The 23879-nt window shown below is 37.8% G+C and overlaps 1 protein-coding gene across 3 annotated transcripts; it reads left to right on the top strand.

Moving 5' to 3' along the window:
- The first annotated feature begins 327 nt into the window (after nucleotides 1-327).
- LOC117296181 (photoreceptor-specific nuclear receptor-like) lies at nucleotides 328-23336 on the top strand. 3 transcript variants are annotated; one of them, XM_033779066.1, is made up of 8 exons: nucleotides 328-731; nucleotides 10556-10691; nucleotides 14969-15072; nucleotides 18323-18562; nucleotides 19159-19385; nucleotides 20066-20321; nucleotides 21048-21153; nucleotides 21795-23336. In XM_033779066.1, exons 1-8 carry the CDS (start codon nucleotides 674-676, stop codon nucleotides 21925-21927), a joined length of 1260 nt encoding a protein of 419 aa, XP_033634957.1. In that variant the 5' UTR covers nucleotides 328-673; the 3' UTR covers nucleotides 21928-23336. The 3 variants fall into 3 exon arrangements, with proteins under 3 accessions (XP_033634957.1, XP_033634959.1, XP_033634960.1); XM_033779068.1 differs by having other exon boundaries at nucleotides 330-731; nucleotides 18326-18562; XM_033779069.1 differs by lacking the exon at nucleotides 328-731 and adding an exon at nucleotides 3402-3564.
- Nucleotides 23337-23879: the final 543 nt, after the last annotated feature.

Raw genomic sequence — 23879 nt, forward strand, 5'->3', positions numbered from 1 at the left:
ACTAAAAAAACAACCACATGGAGCCAAACTGGCTACAGACAGTTAATTATTAAAATACAACATTAGGTAAAAAAGGAGACAGTGAACAGTGTCTTAAAACATCACTGTTCGCTTCGGAGGAATATAGCCAGAGATATTACCATAGTGAGCAGCCACTGCCATTTATTGGCACACGAAACAGTCAAGGTACTAGGAAATTACAGGCAGCTAAGCGAACCCAACGTCCAGCCGTGGTATTTCATCAAACATCGACCAATCAAAAGTTTGGCCGAGGAGACATTTACAAACGGTAAGGCCAGCCCTGTATTAATGTGCAAAGGGAAAAGTAAACGTCAATCGCGCCGGCGGGAAAAAGGGAGGAGGGGTTTAAAGCACTCGCAACCGTTCTCTGACGGTCTACACCCTAGGAGCAAATCACTCGGAAAGTAAACAGTTATTATGTGATGGATTTTTCATAAATCTAGTCAGCTTCTTGATTTTAGCGGGTGCAGTGTGTAGTGGTGCGCAGACGGCTCGGTGCGGTGACTGTGTAGAACAAGTTGACGGTAGATAGGGAGGTGTGAAGCAAGACACAGGGAAAGATAGCGGAACCCAACTGGACATCATCTCACATCCTCACGCCAACTTCACGGTGTTCGTCCAAAGTGGAGATTCATCTCAAAAATTCTTCAAAATGGACATGGAATCCGTCAGAATGGGGCAGGATTTGTGCTCGGATATGTCCGAACAAGGTAAGTGACAAATATTTAAGGACAAGGTCAAATTGTTCTCTTAAACATCTATAATTTAAGGCGCTATACTCGTGCTCGTTTCTAACAAAACTCCGGGCACACAATAATGATTTGAGCATTTTGTTTGAGACTGCAGCTCAAATGATTTGGTTTGTATTAATTATTACAAGCATCCGAAGTTACTTCTGTCCCCTAATCCAATGACGAGCAATCAAAAATGGCTTTATTTATTTGTTTCGCTCATTATTTACAAACAATACCAAATTTGTTACGTTGTTAAAATTATTTTTGGGGAAAAACACATAGCCCTATCGAGGTATTTGCAGTTGTTGTTTTATATTTTAAAAAAATGGTAAAACACTGATATAGGGCAGTTACTACAGGTAAACATAGACAAAATCACCAAGGGCCAACATGTTTATAATACATTGGTTTAGTTAATATTGCTTTTGTTTTGAACCAAGTGAAATATCCTTATTTATTTTATTTGTTATTAATTGTTGGACCTATAAAGTACAGTTTACAAAACCTTACAATTAATAAAACATTTGCGGGTCAAGACAAAAGCAAAAAAGAAAAAAAGAAGAGAAGAAAAAAAAAAAGAGAAAACAGATTGGCGCGTCAATGATTTTTTAGATGTTCCAAAAGACAAAATACAGCAGTTAACTATGAAAGATGAAAGGACAAACCAGTGTGTGGTTTCCAATAGAATCTTGTTTTCAAATTTAGCGTCCAAAATCATAAGCTGTCACTCTGTGTTACAATTTTGTTTCGCATTGATTAGAGTTTGAGTCGAAGGGCAATCTCATCAACTCTTAGTTCCACAGATCAGGAATTCACGAGTCTATTTTGACTCTGTTTGAACCCAGAACCATAGCCTTACAATACTGGTGTCTAATACATCCTTGCAACTCCTTAGCACACTATGATTAGGGCACAAGACAAATGCTGTCATCGTCACTCTATCCTTACATTTTCTCTTTAAATCTCCCCTTATATCAAACCGTCGAAGAGCAACTTTCTGTAAAACAATTTTTTAAGTAATCCATGTTGTAAAACATGGTTCGAGCTAATATAAAACAGCTACACATCAACTTAAAAGTAAATGGTAATTTTCGGCAGAAACAACACCAAGAACTGACAGCATTGAAACTAATGTCTTCAATCATTTTAAACACGTTCTTTTCAACCCAAGTATAAAAGCGTCTCGTGTTTTCCCCGGTTCCAAAATTGTCTATAATATCATTTTAAAGGGAAGGTACACCTTTGGTAATTGTCAGAGACCAGTCTTCTCACTTGGTGTATCTCAACATAAGCATAAAATAACAAGCCTGTGAAAGTTTGAGCTCAATTGGTCATCGGAGTTGCGAGAAAATGGTGACAGAAAAAACACCCTTGTTGGACGAATTTCTTTGCTTTCAGATAAGAATAAAATACTTCTAGTTAGAATTCTTTTGTTATTTTAGTGAGAAATTACCTCTCTCTCTCAAAATCTATGCTACTTCAGAGCGTTTTATACCATCAACAGCTCTCCAATGCTTGTCAGTTTTTAAGTGAATATTTGTTTTGAGTAATGACCAAACGTGTAACTTCCCTTTAAAAGGAATTTATATTAAGCGCATATTTTCACTAATCATACATTGTTTGTTACGCTTCGTAAAGATAGGTTTGATTGCCATCGATAGAGTTTGAGAGTGATCCAGTCTAGCTATAAAGTTGAATGTTTTTATTAATCATTAGCATTTCTTTCGTCAATTACGTACATTTTAGGTAAACAAATGTGTGTGAATCCGTGATTCGGGTTCATAACGATTTACATTTGAAGATTGTTGTCCACAGATTGTGGAATAATGTTGAATATTAAAATTGTACAACTTGTTAAAGGCAGTGGACACTATTGGTAATTACTCAAAATAATTATTAGCATAAAACCTTTCTTGGTGACGAGTAATGGGGAGAGGTTAATGGTATAAAACATTGTGAGAAACGGCTCCCTCTGAAGTGCCATAGTTTTCGAGAAAGAAGTAATTTTCCACGAATTTGATTTCGAGCCCTCAGATTTAGAACTTGAGGTCTCGAAATCAACCATCTAAACGCACACAACTTCGTGTGACAAGGGTTATTTTTCTTTCATTATTATCTCGCAACTTCGATGACCGATTGAGCTCAAATTTTCACAGGTTTATTATTTTATGCACATGTTGAGATACACCAACTTTGAAGGCTAGTCTTTGACAGTTACCAATAGTGTCAACTGCCTTTAAGCTTGAAAGAAAAGTGAACAAATTAAATTGATCAAAATCAGTATAAGCTTATTCATAAAAAAATCGTATAAACTTGAGTACTGAAACTATCAATCTTTTAAAATCGTCACAGTAAAAGCATTCATCTTTTACTTTTTTAAACTCACAAAAAAAAATTGAGATTTGATTGGATCCAAATAATATAGAAATGAAATGACGACTCGTCCATAACTCAATTCAGTCCTTGACAATATTCCTAGGTTGCTTTAGAACGATACATTATTATGATTCCATTCACTGTGTATTGACTTCATGGGAGCAAGTCGCCTAAAGCAGTCTGCTTTTTATTGCAGGACGCTGAGCGACTTGTCAAACCACACACACACGGCTGAATAAATGAAGGAGACAGTAATAGTACAACAACACGTCATAGATAGTTGATGTTTGCAATAAATCAGGCACTGAACATTCTGCATAATCCCACTTTGATAAATTATACGGAAAATTAAGTTGATCAAATAAAATACCGATTTCAATGTGTGGGGTTTACCATCGCCACAAAAAGGAACCAAACATGGCTAGTGTACCAGGTATGTTGTTCTTTGTTCCCATCATATTATTTTAAAACATCTATGGGGTAGTAATAGTCTCAGCTGAAGTTGTTAACAGTTTTCAAATTAAGAATAGCATTGGATAGGACCACGAATCTTTCTGGTAATTGTGTGTAAAAGTATCGTACAGACTAAACAGTTTAAAGGAACACGTTGCCTTGGATCGGTCGAGTTGGTCTTCGAAAAGCGTTTGTAACCGTTTTTTATAAAAATGCATATGGTTGGAAAGATGTTTACAAAGTAGAATACAATGATCCACACAAACATGCCTCTAAATGGCACGGTTTGACTCCCATAAATGGCCGACCGTGTTAGTCGACAAGGTTAAGGGAAAACCGTGCCATTTAGAGGCATGTTTGTGTGGACCATTGTATTCTACTTTTACAACATCTTTCCAACCATATGCATTTTATAACAAACGGTTACAAACGCTTTTCAAAGACCAACTCAACCGATCCAAGGCAATGTGTTCTTTTAAGGATTAGTTTCAAGGTTAAATAGAACACTGCAAGAAGACAAATTTGTGTTGATGAGAATGAATGATATACATTGCATGACACTGATGGTTCATCATTGACCCATTTTCAGATTCGGTTTATTTATAATAAGTAATTCTTTCTATCTTCGCAATCTATTAGAGCTATAGATATATTTAACCATGATCTACGTCAACAATGAATAACTGATTGTGCACAAATGCGACCATGACAGTTACAAATGGCACTTCTTAGCTGAAAGCGCCAACAAAAATCAAGGATTATTTAGAGCGGGTGTTGGGGGCTTTTGAAAATAGGTGTGACAAAGAAGCACGGCTGCCGTATGGTATACGCACCATTCCATCAGTCTAAAAACACCGCCAGGCCAGAGCGTGGCTGAGGCCCGCTCCCCGAGCAATGCAGCCAAACTTAGGGCAGGTGCTAGCCAAGGAAACTCGGATCCGCGTACATGTCGGAACTCTCTTCCGTGTTGCATCCAAGCGAAAGCCGGCGGGCTAGCCCAGGAGAGCGGTGCGTAGCCCGAGGCTAGCAGGTCGTATAGGAACAACCACGACGGTCCAGTCCATACTCCGGAATAGATTACCAGCTGCAAGTGGGAAAAGATCAAGCAACCCTTTTCACGCTGACTGATTTGTTTGCACTATACACGGACATGTCATCTGTCAATATTTTCTAAACACAAAATTTGTAAGAAAAAATTTGTCGGTTTATTACAATGGGACTTGGGGAGTATTTAACTTTATGATAGAAATTGTTTCTTTGAAGGTGACACGCACACACGGTGATATTAGGGTAGTGCTCGGAAAAAAAATAGCAGATTTATTTGCGATTTATTACCACTTCTTTTAATATAGTCATATAGGCTCTTATCTCGAACAACATTACCCTGCTTATAACAATCACTCATACGCAATTTTCAGTATAAGTCTAAAACATGGATGCGAGTCAAGTCAAATATGACGGGTAGTTCATTTTCATTTGAGTAGTTCTTAAACCACACCCTGGTAACGTAGAAATACCGTAATGAAAAAGTGAGGTAACAAGTTTTGTGCGTCTTGGAAATGATGTTGGACACATTTTCATTATTCATCAAGGTTTGTCGCGACAAACGTATACGACTTGGCATGCGAATAACATGATGTATGATGTTTTGAAGTCTATAAACAAATTTAAGGTTTTCATATTTTGAAGAACAATTTATTAACTAGAGCCGGTTATAAAAACCAAGAATGACTGAAACGTGAACCCTAAAAACATTTAGCCGCAGAAGCATGGCGAAACATGCCTAAATGAGCAGGATGCATGCGTCAACCCCAAACATCGGCATAAATACAAAAACAGAGGTTCTCTGCTCTTGCACAAGCCTTACCAAATCCAAGACACGGAAACAAAATCCCGTCTAAATAAAACAGCATATTAAGAAAATGGCGGCTAGATCAACCTAGCTTGGATTCCAACCCCTGATCTTTGAATACATGAGAGAGCGCATGGGACAGCTCAAAAACTCCTCTCGACTCGTTCCATCACTTTCATCTAGTTACTATTTGGATGGGCTATACTCAGCACAATGCACTCAACCATAGTGTACCTAAACTCCCGCCTTGAACATACCGATTCATAATTCGTTTTGACTAATTGCCCCTCGTCATAATTCATCACCACTAACAACCCAAAGTTTCGCACAGCTAATCCTTGATCCTTCCACAAACCCAATTCAACCAACTACAGCCTATTGTGTTTTTAAATTTCTGTCAATTGGTATGGACCAGAATCCTTGAATGGAAGTTTATACCAGATAGTCAATTGCTCTTTAAGTTTGTCTCGTTTAACAGTAGTTTGTATTCCTTTCTTGTTTTTCTTCTTTTTTTTTCATATCGAAGATTCCAATATATTCTTACAGATTATAGAGACGTGGTAATTGGCTTAAAATACACTTGGCTCCTTTTGCTCATCATTAGTTAGAAGATAAATGTACCATTAAACCTTAATTAGGTCAATGTTAAACAATTGGGAAGTTAATATAAAACGAAGATCACATAAATGATATACCACCGCATACAGTGACTCTTATTAAAGTGTAAGGAGTTTTGATGAAAGAGGCTGCACCGGCCGTCTTGTCGGTAAGTCAAAGTACACTTGATTCCACTTGTCTTCAGACAATTGTCAAGACTCTAATGCAGCATCTGACCAACTGCCCATCTGACTAAACGACTGTTGAGTTTGGAGAGCCTTGGGAGTGAACGAGATGGGCAAGCAGCGTATATGTGGTTCCCTACATCGCCGATGATTCGAGCGAGTTACCGGCTCAGTTTAGCCCGCGGAAGGCAGGTGTCTTAGTTAAATGTGACAGTTCACATCGCGTCAACTCCTATGGCATCGCAGCTTCAAGTCAAACCGCGCCGCCCGCCGACGCGAAGACCAAGGATGATTAAAACCAGATAAATGCATCTGCCGCTGCTCCGTTATTTGCTTTGCTTTCTATCTGAATAAATCTCGATTTCCATAACTAAATGTTTCGGTTTTGATTTGGGAGGCCTCGGCTTGACGGTGCGATGTACGGCGAGTTAACTTTTCGCCTCCGGGACAAAGATGACGAACTGTGTGTATGCGGAGGCCGCTATTGCCGGTGGTGCCGCGGTGCACGAAGAGTCGCAAGCGTCCTATTCCAATGCTGTGCTAGGATATTGCGAGTTCCGTTGTGATAATTGACCAAGAGCCACTCGCCATGGGCTCTACAACAGCTGTTTCACTTATTAATCCGATTACGCTACCATGTACGGGTAATCTTGCGGAAAGGCAGAAAACATCAAAATTTATTGGTCAGATATAATTTATCATATGTGATAAAACGACAAGTCTTTAAAACACGTGACGTGACAACCCTCACAGGCTGGTTTTAATACGTTGTGGAATGGCCCTAGGACGGCGGTTGGGACAATTTATTAAACCGATATTGTCCACATGGCCTGCGTGAAACAACTTGCCGTGTACAGGTAGTCTGCGCTGCTAAACTTCTTAATTTGCTAATATCGTTTAATTGACAATGTGCAACGCGTAGACAAGACAATGAACAAGGTACACTGCAGGCAATGTTTAACTCTTATTGGCAATCGTTCTAATAAATGTAATATACGGGATTTATATTGTTATCAAGGGAATTTATTAGTTTTAGTCTTGACTGATTATAAAACCTTCCCATCATCCAGGGACGAATTATCGCTGAAATAAATTCAAAGTTGAGAAAACATCAGGAAATCTAAAAATCTTTTCTTTTTAATTTTGATTGCCGCAATCCAAATAAACACGTGCAAAAACACCTGAGAAAATATAATACCTTTTTGGTTGTTTACCATGGTAACGTGGTCATTACAATATATAAGTTATTGGCAGGTTTGTTTCATTGATTGTTCGTTGTTGAAACTAGAGGATGTCATTGAAATTCCCTTCAAAAAACCAACAATGTATGAATAATATGATGTCAAGGTGTTCGTAATCTAAACATTGACAGTTGGCCTACCAAATGAGTCACGGCCGCACATTGCAAGCACTCAACCACTGCTGCTTTTTGATAAAATTATTAAAAACGACTAGCAGGAATAAATAATAATAACCTTTTCAATGTGAATTTGTTCAATTAATGTAACGTTAATCAACCAGAAAGGATCGGTCGTATACGCGCACTGAAGTTGTATCGAAAGTTGTGATTTAATTTATGAGAGCAACTTCAGTTTGGATGAGGAAACATCAATTGTTGATAGTCTCTAACGGGACCGGTAAACATAGATTACGGTCTATGGTTTGTGTTAACTGTAGCATGTCGTCTGCCAGTGAAACAACCCGCTTGGTTGCAGGGTGGGCGGGCTAAACAGTCTTCATTTTGGGAACCTGAGCAAACATTGCAAGTTTCTTGGCGAGTCAGGCAAGCAGCGAGTCAAACTTGATGTGTTTGACAGCTCGAAGTAAGAAACACAACACAATTTTTGATGATTTAAAAAAATAGTCGAATCTACACTGTTAAAATGTATGCTAAATAGTTTTGTTTTGTCTCATTTTGATTCTTCTTTCACTAAATGATCAAAACATAATTGGTAAGAAAAAAAAACGTCCAAGGTCACAGAATTTAATAACAATTACAGGGTCTGATGATGATGATAATAGAAAACATCCTTGAAATGTGTTTTATTTTTTCAAATGTTATTTTAGTCTGAAATGTAATTTCGATGTAAATAAATACAATTAATTTCCCGTTGGGAGTTTATCGCTCAGTGAGCGTTTTATTCATTTGTTTAATCGATGTCAAGCAAAATGTGTAATCGGTTTTCACTATTATTTTTCTCGTGACCCAGATGGCCGATCGATCTCAAACTTCGGGTTTGTCAGTTTATGTATGGTGGATTACAATAAAGTGTTTTGTTATCAAAAAACAATTATGTAATGTTCTTTAAATATGGTTGTTTAAAATTACAAGAGAGTAGAGTGATTGAAACAAACTCGCATTAAATGTGTTCGTTCTCATGGCCCAGTTATCAGAATCAGACATTTTGCTTAAAGGCAGTGGACACTATTGGTAATTGTCAAAGAACAATTGGTGTATCTCAACATATGCATACAATAACAAACCGGTGTAAATTTGAGCTCAATCGGTCATCGAACTTGCATGATAATAATTAAACAAAAACACCCTTGTCACACGAAGTTGTGTGCGTTTAGATGGTTGATTTCGAGACCTCAAGTTCTAAATCTGAGGTCTCGAAATCAAATTCGTGGAATATTACTTCTTTCTCGAAAACTATGGCACTTCAGAGGGAGCCGTTTCTCACAAAGTTTTATATTATCAACCTCTCCCAATTACTCGCCACCAAGAAAGATTTTATGCTGATAATTATTTTGAGTAATTACCAATAGTGTCCACTGCCTTTAAATGGACAAACTTACCTTGTTGAAACTAGCGTACACATTTCCTTTGTAGTGCCCTTTAGTATTCCTCATAGTTTGCCTTTATAACTTTGGAATAAACAATGTAATTTGTAAATTTTGAATTCTCTGAAATAAGCTGTGAATGAGCTTCTATTAAGCATTAAAAAGAAGTTTGCATTTTCTTGCCAATTAAATCAATTATTGATTAAACGGCAAGAAGCTCACTGCAAAAACATCTTGACAGGAACTACCACAGGAAAGAAATCTTATAATGTTGTCGTCCACCCCTTCCCCAAAGTGCATTACACTCTAGCATTCCATGTTAAAATGTTCCAATTAGTTCGTTTCAATTCATTACTCTTGTCCCGTTTAAACAGATAGTCAATAAATTGGCCAAACCCCGACCCTAACTTTTCCTCGTGTAAAAACAGATGTTTGCATACGTTAGTCACCTCAGCTGGCATCGACCGGGTAGCTACCATATTTATACGTGGTTCCTCTACATGCAAACCATTTGATGGGAAACAATGATGTCTCATTTAGGCGAACAAGATGGGTAAACAACATGATGAATGGGGGAATAACACTGTTTGTGAGTGGTGTCATTGTTCAAATGTTTACACTCGAATTTGTTTTAATTTTGGTGGAATGATAGGCAAGTTAAGAGATCGATTCTGCGGAACGTATGGTTTCAGTCACACGCTACTAATCAAAGATTACACAATTCTCCCAATCTTAGAAATTTAATGAAAGAATAAGGAACGGTTTGTGGATGAGTAATTATTGGGTGTGTATATTTTGAGGTAGTCGTGCCGGTTTGTTCGAGAATTTGATTAAATTACATTGATTTTTATGACCAATATCCTTGTGTGATAAAGCAAACTCAAAGCTGTCGAAGCTCTGAAGACAATCAATTTGAAGATGCGGATGATATTGAAGTTAAGTTGTGATCATAATTACCCTAAAGTGTTGATAATCATTACTTTGCGTCATTTCAAGCGAGATTCGTCTAATCACAGAACGGATTTGAAAACATTATATTATAAAGGCCTCAGTCAAACGGTTTGAAATCAAAATGTTAATTTAAATCAAAAGAAAATTGCTGGGTGAGGGACGCAGATTTTTATATTTGCAATTACCATGTCTGTCTGGCTCGGATGAAGAAGACACAAGTCTTACTTTTTAAACGTTTATTAGATTTCTTCGTTTATTTTGTAACTATTATAATTTGTTTAGATTCCTAAAATGTTTGATGGCGCTTTCAATTCAATTCAAGAAATTAGATGCATTTGGAAACTGACAGTGATTGTCACTCATCTACATAAACAAAATAACAACGATTCAAAAATTCAGGCTATTGTCCGGTGCGACTGATTTTTAAATTGTGAATCCAATCATCAATTGGACTGTTTCTTGTCTTAAAGGACACAAGTCGGGCTGTTGATCCCTCATAACAGATTTCTTATAATGCTATCAGTTTTTCCTCTTTCACATGATCCGACAATATGTTGTTTTATTATTTGTGTACTGACTCCTGGTTTCTTCACACTCCCCAGTTCATAAGCGTGTTGCTCCGGGTTTGGCATGCCGTGTCTGTGGCGATATTTCCTCGGGCAAACATTACGGAATCTACGCTTGCAACGGTTGCAGTGGATTCTTCAAGAGAAGTGTTCGTCGAAAACTCATATACAGGTGGGTGCATTATGATTCGACACCTAAAGGAGTATGGATGGAAGTATCCATAAAAGACATCCTTAATGAACAGAACAATATTTTATAAAAACAATTGAAAAACAAAAGTGTGCTCAGCATTTCAGAGATTCATCTCTCTCTATCCCTAAAAGGTTGGCCTAAAAAGGTAGGGATAAAAAGCTGTGGAGAATATATCGATCCAATAATATTAAACGACTATGGAATAGCGCTATTTAACTTTGAATACGTTTCCGTAATTTTGTTTGGGTGGTGCCGAGTTCCCTCCCGTGCCGTGGCTGACGAGACGGGCCAATTTTCCAATCAAGACGCGAAGAGAGAACAAACAATTCATTAGGAGTATTATCCAAACATCAAAGACACACAGATCGTGCGACACTGTGCCATTATAAGCGAGCAATTATTTAACCAGCGTGATATGACACATGAAGCGAACCTTTGTAACAGGGGAGAATAAAAGAGTTTAATTAATAGCATGGGGGATAGAGCAATGTCGACGTACAAGGTCATACTGTGCAATGTCGTGCTGTGTTGCTCTATTCAAAGAGAGATTGCTAACGTTATGAAGAGGGGCTAAGCCCAACACAGTTCAATAGTCTACTGTAATAAGATCTATTATTATTATTATGGTTTGTCGCTTAACCAATCAGTCAGGAATGTGGGGGATCCATGATTGAACCTATAACCTACTCTTTTCTTGCATTCATAACCTCCGCCTCCACACATTAGAAGATATTATTTTCCCAGCGGGCGGCACACTCTGAATCAGGACAAAACGCAATCGTTAGACAAACAGATCGGAAATACCATTTAGTAGAACTCAAACAAAGTTCACTTTTAATTGTAATGGTGTAATGGGTATTAGGAAAGGTATACATGAAAATATGAACATTATATCAGGCACCCTTTATTGCTGTATGGGACATCAGAAGATGAGATACCATTGTTCGTTTATAGTTGAAGGACTAGACAAGCACTGCGTAAAAAAAAAAAAAATCGGAGGTGGTCAGAAAACAATGAAGCCATATCCAAGTACACCGTTTGTTTTGTAGTGTGCTCATTTCCCTCATTGTGTTACCTTTTACCCAAGATTGTGTCCACAAATTTTGCCAAACAGGAAAAAACATTCAAACTATAGGAACAAATAAATTGGGATTAATAGAACATGTTCCAAACAAAAAAACCAAGCAAATCAAAACATTTCTGGAAGAATAACTGGGAAAAAAAACAGGTTAAGAATTATTAAAAAAATCATAAAGAAACTGAAAAACAGCACTGCTTGTAATTTTAAAACTTAACATGCACGTAATTTGGTTTGGTTAACACATACTGTATATCACGACTAACAAAAATAACAGTTGTCGCAGAAATGAGAAGAATTCATCAAATGGCAAAGATTGGATTAAGTCTTTGTTTTCTTTTTCCCGGAAAATTGCATAAATGTATTATTATTATTATAATTTTTTTACTCGAATATAATGCGCAAAGCTAAAAAAAAAAAAAAAAAAAAAAATAGTAAAGCTGAGCTCGCATGATGGTTCCATGATTATTTTGTGTGTAAACATTTTCGCTCTCAGCATCGATCATAAGGATCAAAACAATTACACAAACAAACAACAAAACAAATAATTAAATAAATCATTAATAGAAACATGAATTAGACAGCTTTATACTATAACGTTTGGAATGTCTTAAGTAGGGAAGAAGTGAAACAAATACAACCTTTAAATTGAACACACAAGAGCAAATTTTTAAGAGATGAACAAAACTTAGCATTTTGGGAATTTAAAGTTTTATGTACAATTTGTTTAGTAATTTTTATTATCAGCAATTTGTGTGTGCGTTTTTCCAAGTCTTTTCATCTTTCGGTAGTTTATCCGCTGAACTAACCAGAACTAAAATTTACTATAGAACACATGTTGGCTAAACACAAGGTATTTATGCATATCAATCAACACCAATCAATAAAAAGCACTTATGACTTGCAATGTGAATTCCGGTTTAGCATTCACTTCACATCACAATTCCATAAAGTAAACTTGAAGGTTGGTGGACAGACACCTCCGCATTTCCCAAAGAGGCGTTCACATTTTAACGCCTGAAGTCTTAAAGCCGCATCTTAGATACTCAGCCTTGTAAGATTGAGGTGTGAGAGGTTAGTCATGCTGATACTGCTGCGCCTACGAAGAGGAAAGTCACTCAATCATAAAGTTATCTGAGAGGAAGACGTGTGTACTTTGAATACAACACAATCCATAAACAAAGTATGATTTGAGATGACCTATATACTAACTTAATTCAATAACGACAAGATTTAGTTTGCGAAGATTTTACTTTATGGTTTATGAAACAACTTTTCAGGCAGTGTGAATCAAGGTTATGCTATGGAATATGAGAGTTATAGGTTTCTGCAGCAAACATAATATCCTCGTATAGGGCTTGCAAGGCTATATTTTGTAAAGGATTATGAATATGTTGCTCAGCAAAAGTGAGATTCCGATCCCACTAAGTGATTGTGAGATCCTAATCCTATTCAGTGATATAGTGAGATCCCAATCCACTCGGTTAAAGTGAGATTCCAATCTAACTCGGAGATCCCAATCCCACACGAGATCACCCTTTACTCAGTGACAATGAAATCACAACTTACTCAGTATCAGTGGAGATTACAACTTACTCAGTGACAGTGAGATCAGAACTTACTCAGTGACAGTGAGATCACAACTTACTCAGTAACAGTGAGATCACAACTTACTCAGTGACATTGAGTTTACAACTTACTCAGTGACAGTGAGATCACAACTTACTCAGTGAAAGTGAAGAAACAACTTACTCAGTGACAGTAAGATCAGAACTTACTCAGTGAAATGTAGGTAACATCTTACTCAGTGGCAGTGAGATCACAACTTACTCAGTAACACTGAGATCACAACTTACTCAGTGACAGTGGGATCACAACTTACTCAGTGACAATGAAATCACAACTTACAGTGACAGTGAGATCACAACTTACTCAGTGACAGTGAGATCATAACTTACTCAGTGACAGTGAGATCACAACTTACTCAGTAACAGTGAGATCACAACTTACTCAGTGACAGTGAGATCCCAACTTACTCAGTGACAGTGACTTCACAACTTACTCAGTAACAGTGGGATCACAACTTACTCAGTGACAGTGAGATCACAACTTACTCAGTAACAGTGAGATCTCAACTTATTCAGTGACAGTGAGATCAGAACTTACTCAGTGACAGTGAGACCACAACTTACTCAGTGACATTGAGATCACAACTTACTCAGTGACACTGAGATCACAACTTACTCAGTGACAGTGATATCACAACTTACTCAGCGACAGTGAGTTCACAACTTACTTAGTGACAGTGAGATCACAAATTACTCGGTGACAGTGAGATCACAACTTACTCAGTGACAGTGAGATCACAACTTACTCGGTGACAGTGAGATCCCAACTTACTCAGTGACAGTGAGATCACAACTTACTCAGTAACAGTGAGATCACAACTTACTCAGTGACAGTGAGATCCCAACTTACTCAGTGACAGTGACTTCACAACTTACTCAGTAACAGTGGGATCACAACTTACTCAGTGACAGTGAGATCACAACTTACTCAGTAACAGTGAGATCTCAACGTATTCAGTGACAGTGAGATCAGAACTTACTCAGTGACAGTGAGACCACAACTTACTCAGTGACATTGAGATCACAACTTACTCAGTGACACTGAGATCACAACTTACTCAGTGACAGTGAGATCACAACTTACTCAGTGACAGTGAGATCACAACTTACTCAGTGCCAGTGAGATCACAACTTACTCAGTGACAGTGATGAGACCACAGTGTATTTAAGTGACAGTGGAGCAGTCCAAATTAGTGATCGTAATTTTGATGTCATTTTCATAAAGAGTTGGATTGTGTATAACAAGAAGAAAATAATGAATTTTTTTCGTACATACATTTTTTAAACCATGCACAGCTCTGGGAATTTGGTTAAAGAATTTAAAATGATGGTGCTAAATTGAAGGTTTTGACAAAAGAAACCTTAAAAGTTCACCTTAAACTTGAATGAATGTTTGAACAGCATCAATTTGCACATCATTATAAAATTTCGGGTCCCAGAGTCACTGACCAAGTAATAAGAACTTAAAGTCAATTACCGAAACACAATTTTGGAAGAGTCGAAGTCTGTGTCATCGAATTAAAGTTGTGATAATCTGTTTTGTTGTACAGGTGTCAGGCCGGTACGGGGATGTGTGTGGTCGACAAGGCGCATCGTAATCAATGCCAAGCCTGCCGCTTGAAAAAATGCTTGGAGACGGGCATGAATAAAGATGGTGAGTCGGGGAATAACATCGCCAGTTATAGGTCAGATCAGTCAACGTAAAATATATAAAGTTGTAAAAAGCTTTTATTATGGAATTAGTGATGTGCGGTTTATTCGTAACTTTATGTTGGACTGTCGAACATGGTTTACGTCTAACGCGTACTTGCATGACGGAAATATTCAAAGATATTATGTTTGCAATATGTTACCGATATGCACGTAATATATAGGGGTGTAAGTTGGCTCTCGTGGGTAAAACAATGACACTACTATACAATGGAAGTGTAAATTACTGTCCGGTTTGTAAATTTACTATTGAACTGTCTGACGTAATAGTGGTAAACACGGCTCACTAGCAATTGTTTTTCATAATTACAAAATTAAATGTAATATGTAGTTGAAACGTTGCTCGATATTAAGATAAAAAATTACGTTGGTTACAACTTTGAGAAAAACGCAGTCGTTGTATAAAATGCCATAGATAAATCCATGCAAAAATGTCGAATACAAACTTTCTCAAAAACAAAATCAATTAATCTGATAAGGCAATCACTTAGAAAAGGAATGTTTTGTTTTCATCAAAATGCAGTTTCGCACATTCAACAGTTTGAACTTGCGTAAGGATTGTCAAATTACAGGTTTTTTTCATCCAATGTTCTTTTTCACATTCAGCAATTGTTGTTGTATGCCCTCGTTACTTCATCGGTTTTTCATGTTTGTTTTGGCAATAAATGGTTTTAGTGAGATGTTTAAATCCACTCTAAAAAAATCAAAGAGGGGGAGAGGAAAAGGGGTACGTTTGGAAATCTCTGGAAACGGCGGGTCTGATTTGTATTAGCGTCGACAAGACTGCACAGAAAGACATGAACAATTACTTGGCACAAAGTTGTACGTATAATTTGAATAAATAAAGGTGTAGACAGATTATATTAAAAACCTGATCAAATCCTTCTCACTACAAGTACATGCCGTTAGAATGTTAATCTTATCAAAGACCATCTTCAAATCAAACCCCAAGAACATCCGACGCAATGAAACGTGTCCTGATAAGGGGCCAGCTAGTTGTCGTATTTTAAATGACCCAATATTTAGAGAGTCGCAAGAGCGCTGTTGTCACATTACGTACGAATCACGTATTCGATGGCGGGAAATTGTTGGTGTTAGAGCGGCCGGTAGTGGGTCTCGTGTTTGCCGACCGCCGTGTACGGCAACAACACGGGGCCGCGTAGAACGAAGACCGAACAAAACTGTCAGCCTGTGCCGTCATCTCGGCCCTCTCAAATTGAATTATTGGCGGTGAGAAAGCACGAGCCTGTCAGTGGGATCTTGAGAATAATAATGGCAATGATGACGATAATAAAAAAGAGCAGATATATGGAGAGTTTTTTGTTATGGAATGCCGCGACACCGTTGGGGCGACAAGAGTAACTTGAGCCGCAAGTTGATATCGAGCGGAGATCCTTCGCTCGCGCCCTGACGGCTGGACCCAACTCAAATTTGATAGTCCCCACCCCTTGCACTAATTCAATAAGGTGCATTTTATGTTATTTTCCCATTGCCCGTGACTTGGGTGTTTGAACAGCAGGCTTGCTACTTCGTGCTTGCCAGATTGCTTTCTAGCGAAGAGGCACATTGATGATTTAATAGAGTGTGAAGGAATAACTGAGCGTGAATGATGTATGGCCGACATGTTTAAGGCAAAAGACTGAGTTTATAAATCACTGTGATAGGTGCAAACACAATATGGACAAACATCATCGTCTTCTTTAAATCTGCATACTTACGCCCAAATTTACTTCCCAAACTTTTTCAAAATTAAACATGATTTGGTATGTCCTGTAGAAGTCCCTTGAAGTTGATACGTATTGGAGCGCAACTCTTGGTTTCGGTAACAGCACGACGATAAGCAAATCAGACTTTAAAAACAAACACCGATAGGCCTACGTTAAATTGATTGTCGTTACGGCGGCACATTTGAACAGTTAAAGATACCGCAAGGTTTCAAACCGGCTGGTCCTGCACTGAGAGTTTTTCGAGAAGTGTTCAATTCATGCATTTTACACCCCCTTCATTTTTCCATCTTGCAATCGTTTGATTTTCCCCTTTGGTGGTTTAATTTTTAGTTGGTGCATGGCATGAATAAAATGAAATGACACCATCCGTTGCCTGATTCGACTCCATTTGAATCTCAACATCGATCCAATTTTCAAGTTTGAAGTTTTATGTGATACTTAAAGATGGCCGGTTAGTGACGGAAAATCAACAAAACTAATTGTAACATAGGCTGAATAATTCGATATTTTACAGTTTCAAAAATTCGATAACTTGCCGTTCTGAAAGTTCTGATGCTGAACCAACAGTCTGGTACTTAAACCTCGGGCATACAGTGGTTATACACACCAAGACTGGACTCGTTGAAGAACTAACTAAATTGAGAGGTGATGGAAAATGTGGACCATCATTGATCCAAGAGCCGGGAAAATATCGCCTTTCCTCTAACCAGTTTGCACGTTGATTATCTGAACGCTAATGTCTTGATTCCCCGGACAAGGCGGAGACACGGCTTGGAATTAGCCAGAGTGGCGAGAGGCAGGACCCAACCATCAATTCGATTACTCCACAATTTACGAGATGGCATTTTGCTGTTTCTACTCGCGCTAGCGTGAAATTGATACCAATTTGTTAACTGGTTCGCAGCAGAATCGTGTAGCCGCCGGACTGTGTGCCGTTTTAAACTACGTCAAAAGTCATTTCTGGCAGTTTGTTTAAACAGTATCGACTGACACCGGAGCCCGTCAAGCCTCCCAGAGATTCTCAATTTGGTCAGACATTGCTTCATTTTATCACGAGTGGATGAGAGTCGGTTAAGATTGTGCGGCTAGAAAAAAAATAGTAACGATGGCAAGTTACCTCCAAGGCATTGAGCAAGGCCGGGCACGGTGATGTGAAAAATCTGCAAGACAATTTCGGGGAAGATGCAGCAGTAATCAGTAAAAATAAAAACCCATACTCTATAACGTTGTATTATCGTATCCAACAGCATGAATATCAATTCAGGGAAAGTTAGGTGATGTTAAACTGAGTCGTTGCCCTGTCGGTTGCTCCATTAAATGATTGGTTTTAAACCGCTTCACAGCTGAGATTATGCTCAGATGTATTGTAATCGCAAAGGGATATGAATATTAACTAACCATTTAAAACCAAGACAGCATTTAAAACCACAGAAATGATTCGGAAACCTGTTTTTGTTATTTCTCAAGCAGCTGTTCAGAATGAGAGACAACCACGTAACACTGCCCAGATAAGAATGGACTGCGTTCCTTCAGTGACTGCCGTGGATCATCATGATTTCGACGGCAGTCCAGTGAGCATGATGCGCGGTGAACAAGCCTCGTCCACGGTACCGACCATGCATCGTTCGGTCACACCTACTATCAATCATCGCTTCATGGCTAGTCTAATGACGGCTGAGACGTGTGCTAAACTTGAACCTGAAGATGGTACATACAAACTGTCCATTCTCTATTATTTATTTATTTGTGACCCATTGGCTAATGAGTGCTTCCATGTGGCCTAGTGTATATCAGCAATATAAAGCCCAAGATATGCTATGTCATTAAAAGTACATGATTACAGACAGAAAAAAAAACAAATCAACCAGCAATCCAAAATGTTTTGTTTTGGTGAAGAATTTTGTTTTATGATAAAAGTACAGATAAGGAGTATTCTTACTGGCTGTTACATTATGCTCATCATCCTTAAGGCGGATTCATTGACAAAAGACCGGCAATTCAACATATAATGAGCAATAAAGACCCCCCGGCTCTGTCAAGTTTCATGTTAACGAGTAAAGACCCGACTTCTGTTTTGGCGCGAGAATACATTACCCTTCATTACCAGACAACAAAACATTAATTTCCAAGCCCGTTCAATTACTTCAGCATGAATAGGAACCTGGGAGGAAAATCATAAATAAGTAAAGGTTTGGATGCATGCGATATTAAAATATGGACACACCATGCCTAGCTTCGACAGCTCACGCCCCAAGCATTTATGACAAAAGTTTGACTCCTTAGTCATTCTTCTTCTTATTCAGCGTTACATGACAATGTTGACATAGATGTGACTGGAGGAATGGACAGTGAGACAGAGGAGCATCTTCGCCATCGCACTGGACAACAACCGGCAAGCACACCCCGGGAACTCTCACTCTACCCGGGGGCTCAAGAGAACATTTACGAGTCATCAGCCAGGCTTCTCTTTATGGCCGTCAAGTGGGCTAAAAATCTACCGTCGTTCTCTAATCTTCCCTTTCGAGATCAGGTAAATTGCCATTTTAAGGATTAAAGCAGTTTCTGGGGAACACACTTTGTAATTCTGTGAAGCATCGTGAGTTTGTTGTGAGTGCGAAGTGGTTGATCCGCACTAACCTAAGAATCAACACCTTCTCATTATGGCCATTTATATTTTATTCAAGCTTATTTTAGCTCAAATGATGTTAACTACAATGTCTCTAGTAATTGGCGTAAGTTATGTGTCAAAAGTATAACAACTAAAAAGTTTATACATTTTCTTTGTAATAAAGTCCGAGAATGTTCCCTTTTCATTTGTTGGCCCTTTTTACTTTGACTTAGACAGTTAGTGTCAGTAGGGGGAGGGGAGGGGGGGGGGCACGTGTCTGACCCTAATTGATGTGAGTGACCCCGGGTGCCCCAACTTGAAAACATGGATTTTGGGATTGGATATTTCTAGAGTAATGCATGCCATTTAGTTATCGCATTGATTGATATTGAAAATAGCTATAGTGTTGACTGAACTCTTCTTATTTGGAATGTCAAGACTTAATAAGGGCTACCTGTGTTGAGTGTGTATTGTTCTTTCAAAGTATGCATCTTGTGACACAAAATTTACGTATTTCAATGATTTTACCTCAAATCTGAACTCTGTAGTCTGCAGTATAGCATACTGTTACAGAAACTAATTGACATTTTATATTTCACCAGGTTATCCTTCTTGAGGAGGCATGGAGTGAGTTGTTTGTACTCTGTGCCATTCAATGGTCGATGCCTCTTGAATCATGCCCAATTCTTTCCCTCTCGGAACACGCCCACGAAGTGGGTGCTACGTCACCAGACACCAAAGCCGTCGCCATGTTGTCCGACATCAGAGTCCTTCGTGAGGTGATGGCACGCTTTAAATCATTCTCAGTAGATGCAGCTGAGTTTGCTTGTATGAAAGCCATTGTCTTATTTAAACCAGGTAAGCTCACAAATGAAGTTTCCAAATAAAACAGGCATTATTGTTTTCTCAACCACTTGGTCAGTTGAACCAAAATCCAAAGAAAGACCCAATTATAAACCCGTATTCTCAAGTTTGACCCCGTTATTTAATAGCTTAACCCATTTAGCACTCTTCCCAAATTGAATACAAATGCATTACAATGAAACTCTTCATGGACTTTCCAAGAGGGATTTGAGTGTCGTGTCAACTTTTGTTCGTCAAGATCTCGTTTTTTTCAACTTTTATCTGCATTTCTCTTCCTTAACTTAAAGGCAGTGGACACTATTGGTAATTGTCAAAGACTAGCCTTCACAGTTGGTGTGTCTCAACATATGCATAAAATAATAAACCCGTGGAAATCTGAGCTCAATCGGTCATCGAAGTTGCGAGATAATAATGAAAGAAAAAATAACCCTTGCCACACGAAGTTGTGTGCGTTTACATGGTTGATTTCGAGACCTCAAGTTCTAAATCTGAGGTCTCGAAATCAAATTCGTGGAAAATTACTTCTTTCTCGAAAACTACAGAGGGAGCCGTTTCTCACAATGTTTTATACCATCAACCTCTCCCCATTACTCGCCACCAAGAAAGGTTTTATGCCAATAATTATTTTGAGTAATTACCAAAAGTGTCCACTGCCTTTAACACCTATTGTCTTTAACGAATGAACAGTAATTGCATTTATATTGACCCTTTACTATCTAGACACAAGGGGCCTGAAGGATCCAATTCAAGTAGAGAGTTTGCAGGATCAAGCCCAGGTCATGTTGGGTCAGCACGTTAGAAGTCAACAGCCAACCCATCCAAGCAGGTATCATTAGGTCAAATCGCTCACTTCTAATCAGCTGAGAAGATTTCAAGCAAAACTTCTTCTAACTGAACGAGTGTGATCGAGCAACTGTTGGTAACACTCAATCCTGGGCGAATAGCCACAATTAGTCAGACAATCATGTAGAAACCAATACATCTAAAGATTTTCATAACCATTGTGGTTTACAAAATGTGTAAATAAATTTAACCGTACCATTTTCTTTGTGCTGCACGCATATTGTTCACTCGATTGCGCACTCTCTAAACTATAAAACAAGATTAATATTGTCCTTTCAGCCTCGGTTTGGTTTAATATTGATTTGATGAATGGGACAAGAGACGGCTGCTCCATGATAGTAGCCTATGAAGTTCACAGTGACTACAGCTCACATCAGGGCCCATTTTCATTGAGCTTTAAAAAAGGTAGCTAAGCATAACAAATCTAGTGCTTACCAGACAAAGGCCTAAAGGTAACCAGCTAAACTACCATGTCAAGAGTACACTTTGAGACTGGTATCCTGCTCATTTCTGCTAGAGAAAAATTGTTAAGCAATAATGTCTGCTTAAGCTGCTCCATGAAATTGGGCCCAGAGCTAAAACTTAAATGCCAATGTTCATTATTCCCACCCATTTTCCCGCCAGATTTGGTCGTCTGCTACTGCTCCTGCCCTCATTGCGGTCAATCTCATCTGAAAAGATTGAGCGCATTTTCTTCCGTTGTACCATCGGTAACACACCCATGGAGAGACTGTTGTGTGACATGTTCAAGAATTAAAGAAGCGAGCAGCTGAATAAGGCAGTGATTTAACAATGACACTATGAGGCAAATAGGGTGCAGGAAACTGCCATCAAACTGCAAAGGAAACAATGAATAACGATGATTATGTCAAAATGGCACATCCATCTTTTTAAACGAGTCAACTGTTTGAGGTTAATTCTAATTTGTTTAGCATTGATGATTTGTGACTTCAGTTTCATAATGTAAGACTTGCAATCCATTCACATGACATCACAATTCTCGTATATGTCTTTATTTATTGCCAAGAGATCACTTTGTAACAGACCGCAAACTTCGCATTTCCAACACTGTTTTTCCATTGGTGAGAGTAACTTCTTGTAAGACTTATGATACACAACTTATATGCGTGTTTGGGAGAAAATCACAGATGATCATCCAATATCTAAGTTGTTATAATCATGTTTTAAGTAATGGGAACGCCAAACGACAAATTGACAGTAAAAATTTCCTTCTTTTTAAATGATTAAACTTGAAGGTAACCACACCATTTTCGAGGTTGGCTCAAATTTATGTAAACTACTCACCAAATAGATGAGCTATAACTAATGCTTAGCACAAACATTGCCATGTAACGGAATGACCATGCAATATCTTAAAATCAACTCTTTAAAATTTAGAAGGAAAAAATCCAACTAAGTAGATTAATATTATCTGTTCACTTAGTTTCTGTGATCACAGTAAACACAATAAGCATTATATCTTATTGTATTATAAATCTTGAAACCAGTAGCCTATTATGATTGATAACAACAGTTATTTCCTTGAAATAACTAGTAATGTGATTTTTTGGCGAAAAGGAATATTTAAGTATTCAACTAAGATTTTGCCAGTGTTTTGTACATAATTAGATTATAGTTCATATTATTGGGAAAAGGGTCGAGTTATCTTGTAGATAGAAAGATCTTATTACTTTTTGAAAAAAATACGTAATACTTATGTGCAATATTTATCTTGATTTTGTCTTTAAAGCAAGTGGTTCCAAAACACGTTTTTATTTTACGAGCCATTGCAATCTGCATGATAAATGCACACAGTATAACTGAGTAGGCGTATGGAGTTAAAGTATTTTGTCAATAAATTAATTATTTATTTTAAGTGTTTTAGTATCGCACATGCCTGCTATTATAATGTAAATATTAATTACTGTAAAATAAAATAAAATGAAGTAAAATAAAGAATGAAGAGTTACACACTTATTGAAAACAATTAAAGACTGTCAGTGATTTTTTTAATTAGATTGATTTGCTTCATCAGCATTAGGTCATGCCACTTCTCGGGTCAGGTGTTATCTTTGAAGGAATGTTTTCAATTAAGGTATACGTTTGGTAATTTAACCCACTCTTAAAACTAATGGCAAATAAAACTCACTTGGATTAAAGTACAGCAGCTTTCGATAGTATTAAGAGTTTTTTAGAAACATTTCACTTTACAGTAGCCGAATGTGGATATGGGCAAATATATTAGTATTTATCTACCACAATGTTAGCATGAGAAGCGTTACTGGCAGTAACGTCTCTCAGATTGTGTATTCCAATTATATACTATTCTGGACATAATGGGTCTGCATTTTCGGCGATATCTTAACAACGCTACAACCTTTGAAATGAAATGTTCGCAGGTTTTATTGTCTTTATATCTATATTCATTAAGGATTTGAACAATCCAACTTTTCCAAAGCCATACTTTCCCTAAAACAAAGCTGTCCAAATATGTTCCCTTTCTCTCAGTCCGGTCATGTTAAATTAGATTAGATAGTGCCTAGGAGTATAATAAATAATGTCATCTTAGTATAACGACTGGTACTAAGACGTCACTAGTGCAAAACACTAACGTTTAAACAAAGAATGACTGTGTGAGATGTTTTTTTTTTTTTTTTTTTTTTGCTAACACCTCATCTGTCTAAGATTCAAGAACACAGGTTGTCTCTT

This window comes from Asterias rubens, chromosome 10, assembly GCF_902459465.1.
Source record: "Asterias rubens chromosome 10, eAstRub1.3, whole genome shotgun sequence".
NCBI classification, from domain to species: domain Eukaryota; kingdom Metazoa; phylum Echinodermata; class Asteroidea; order Forcipulatida; family Asteriidae; genus Asterias; species Asterias rubens.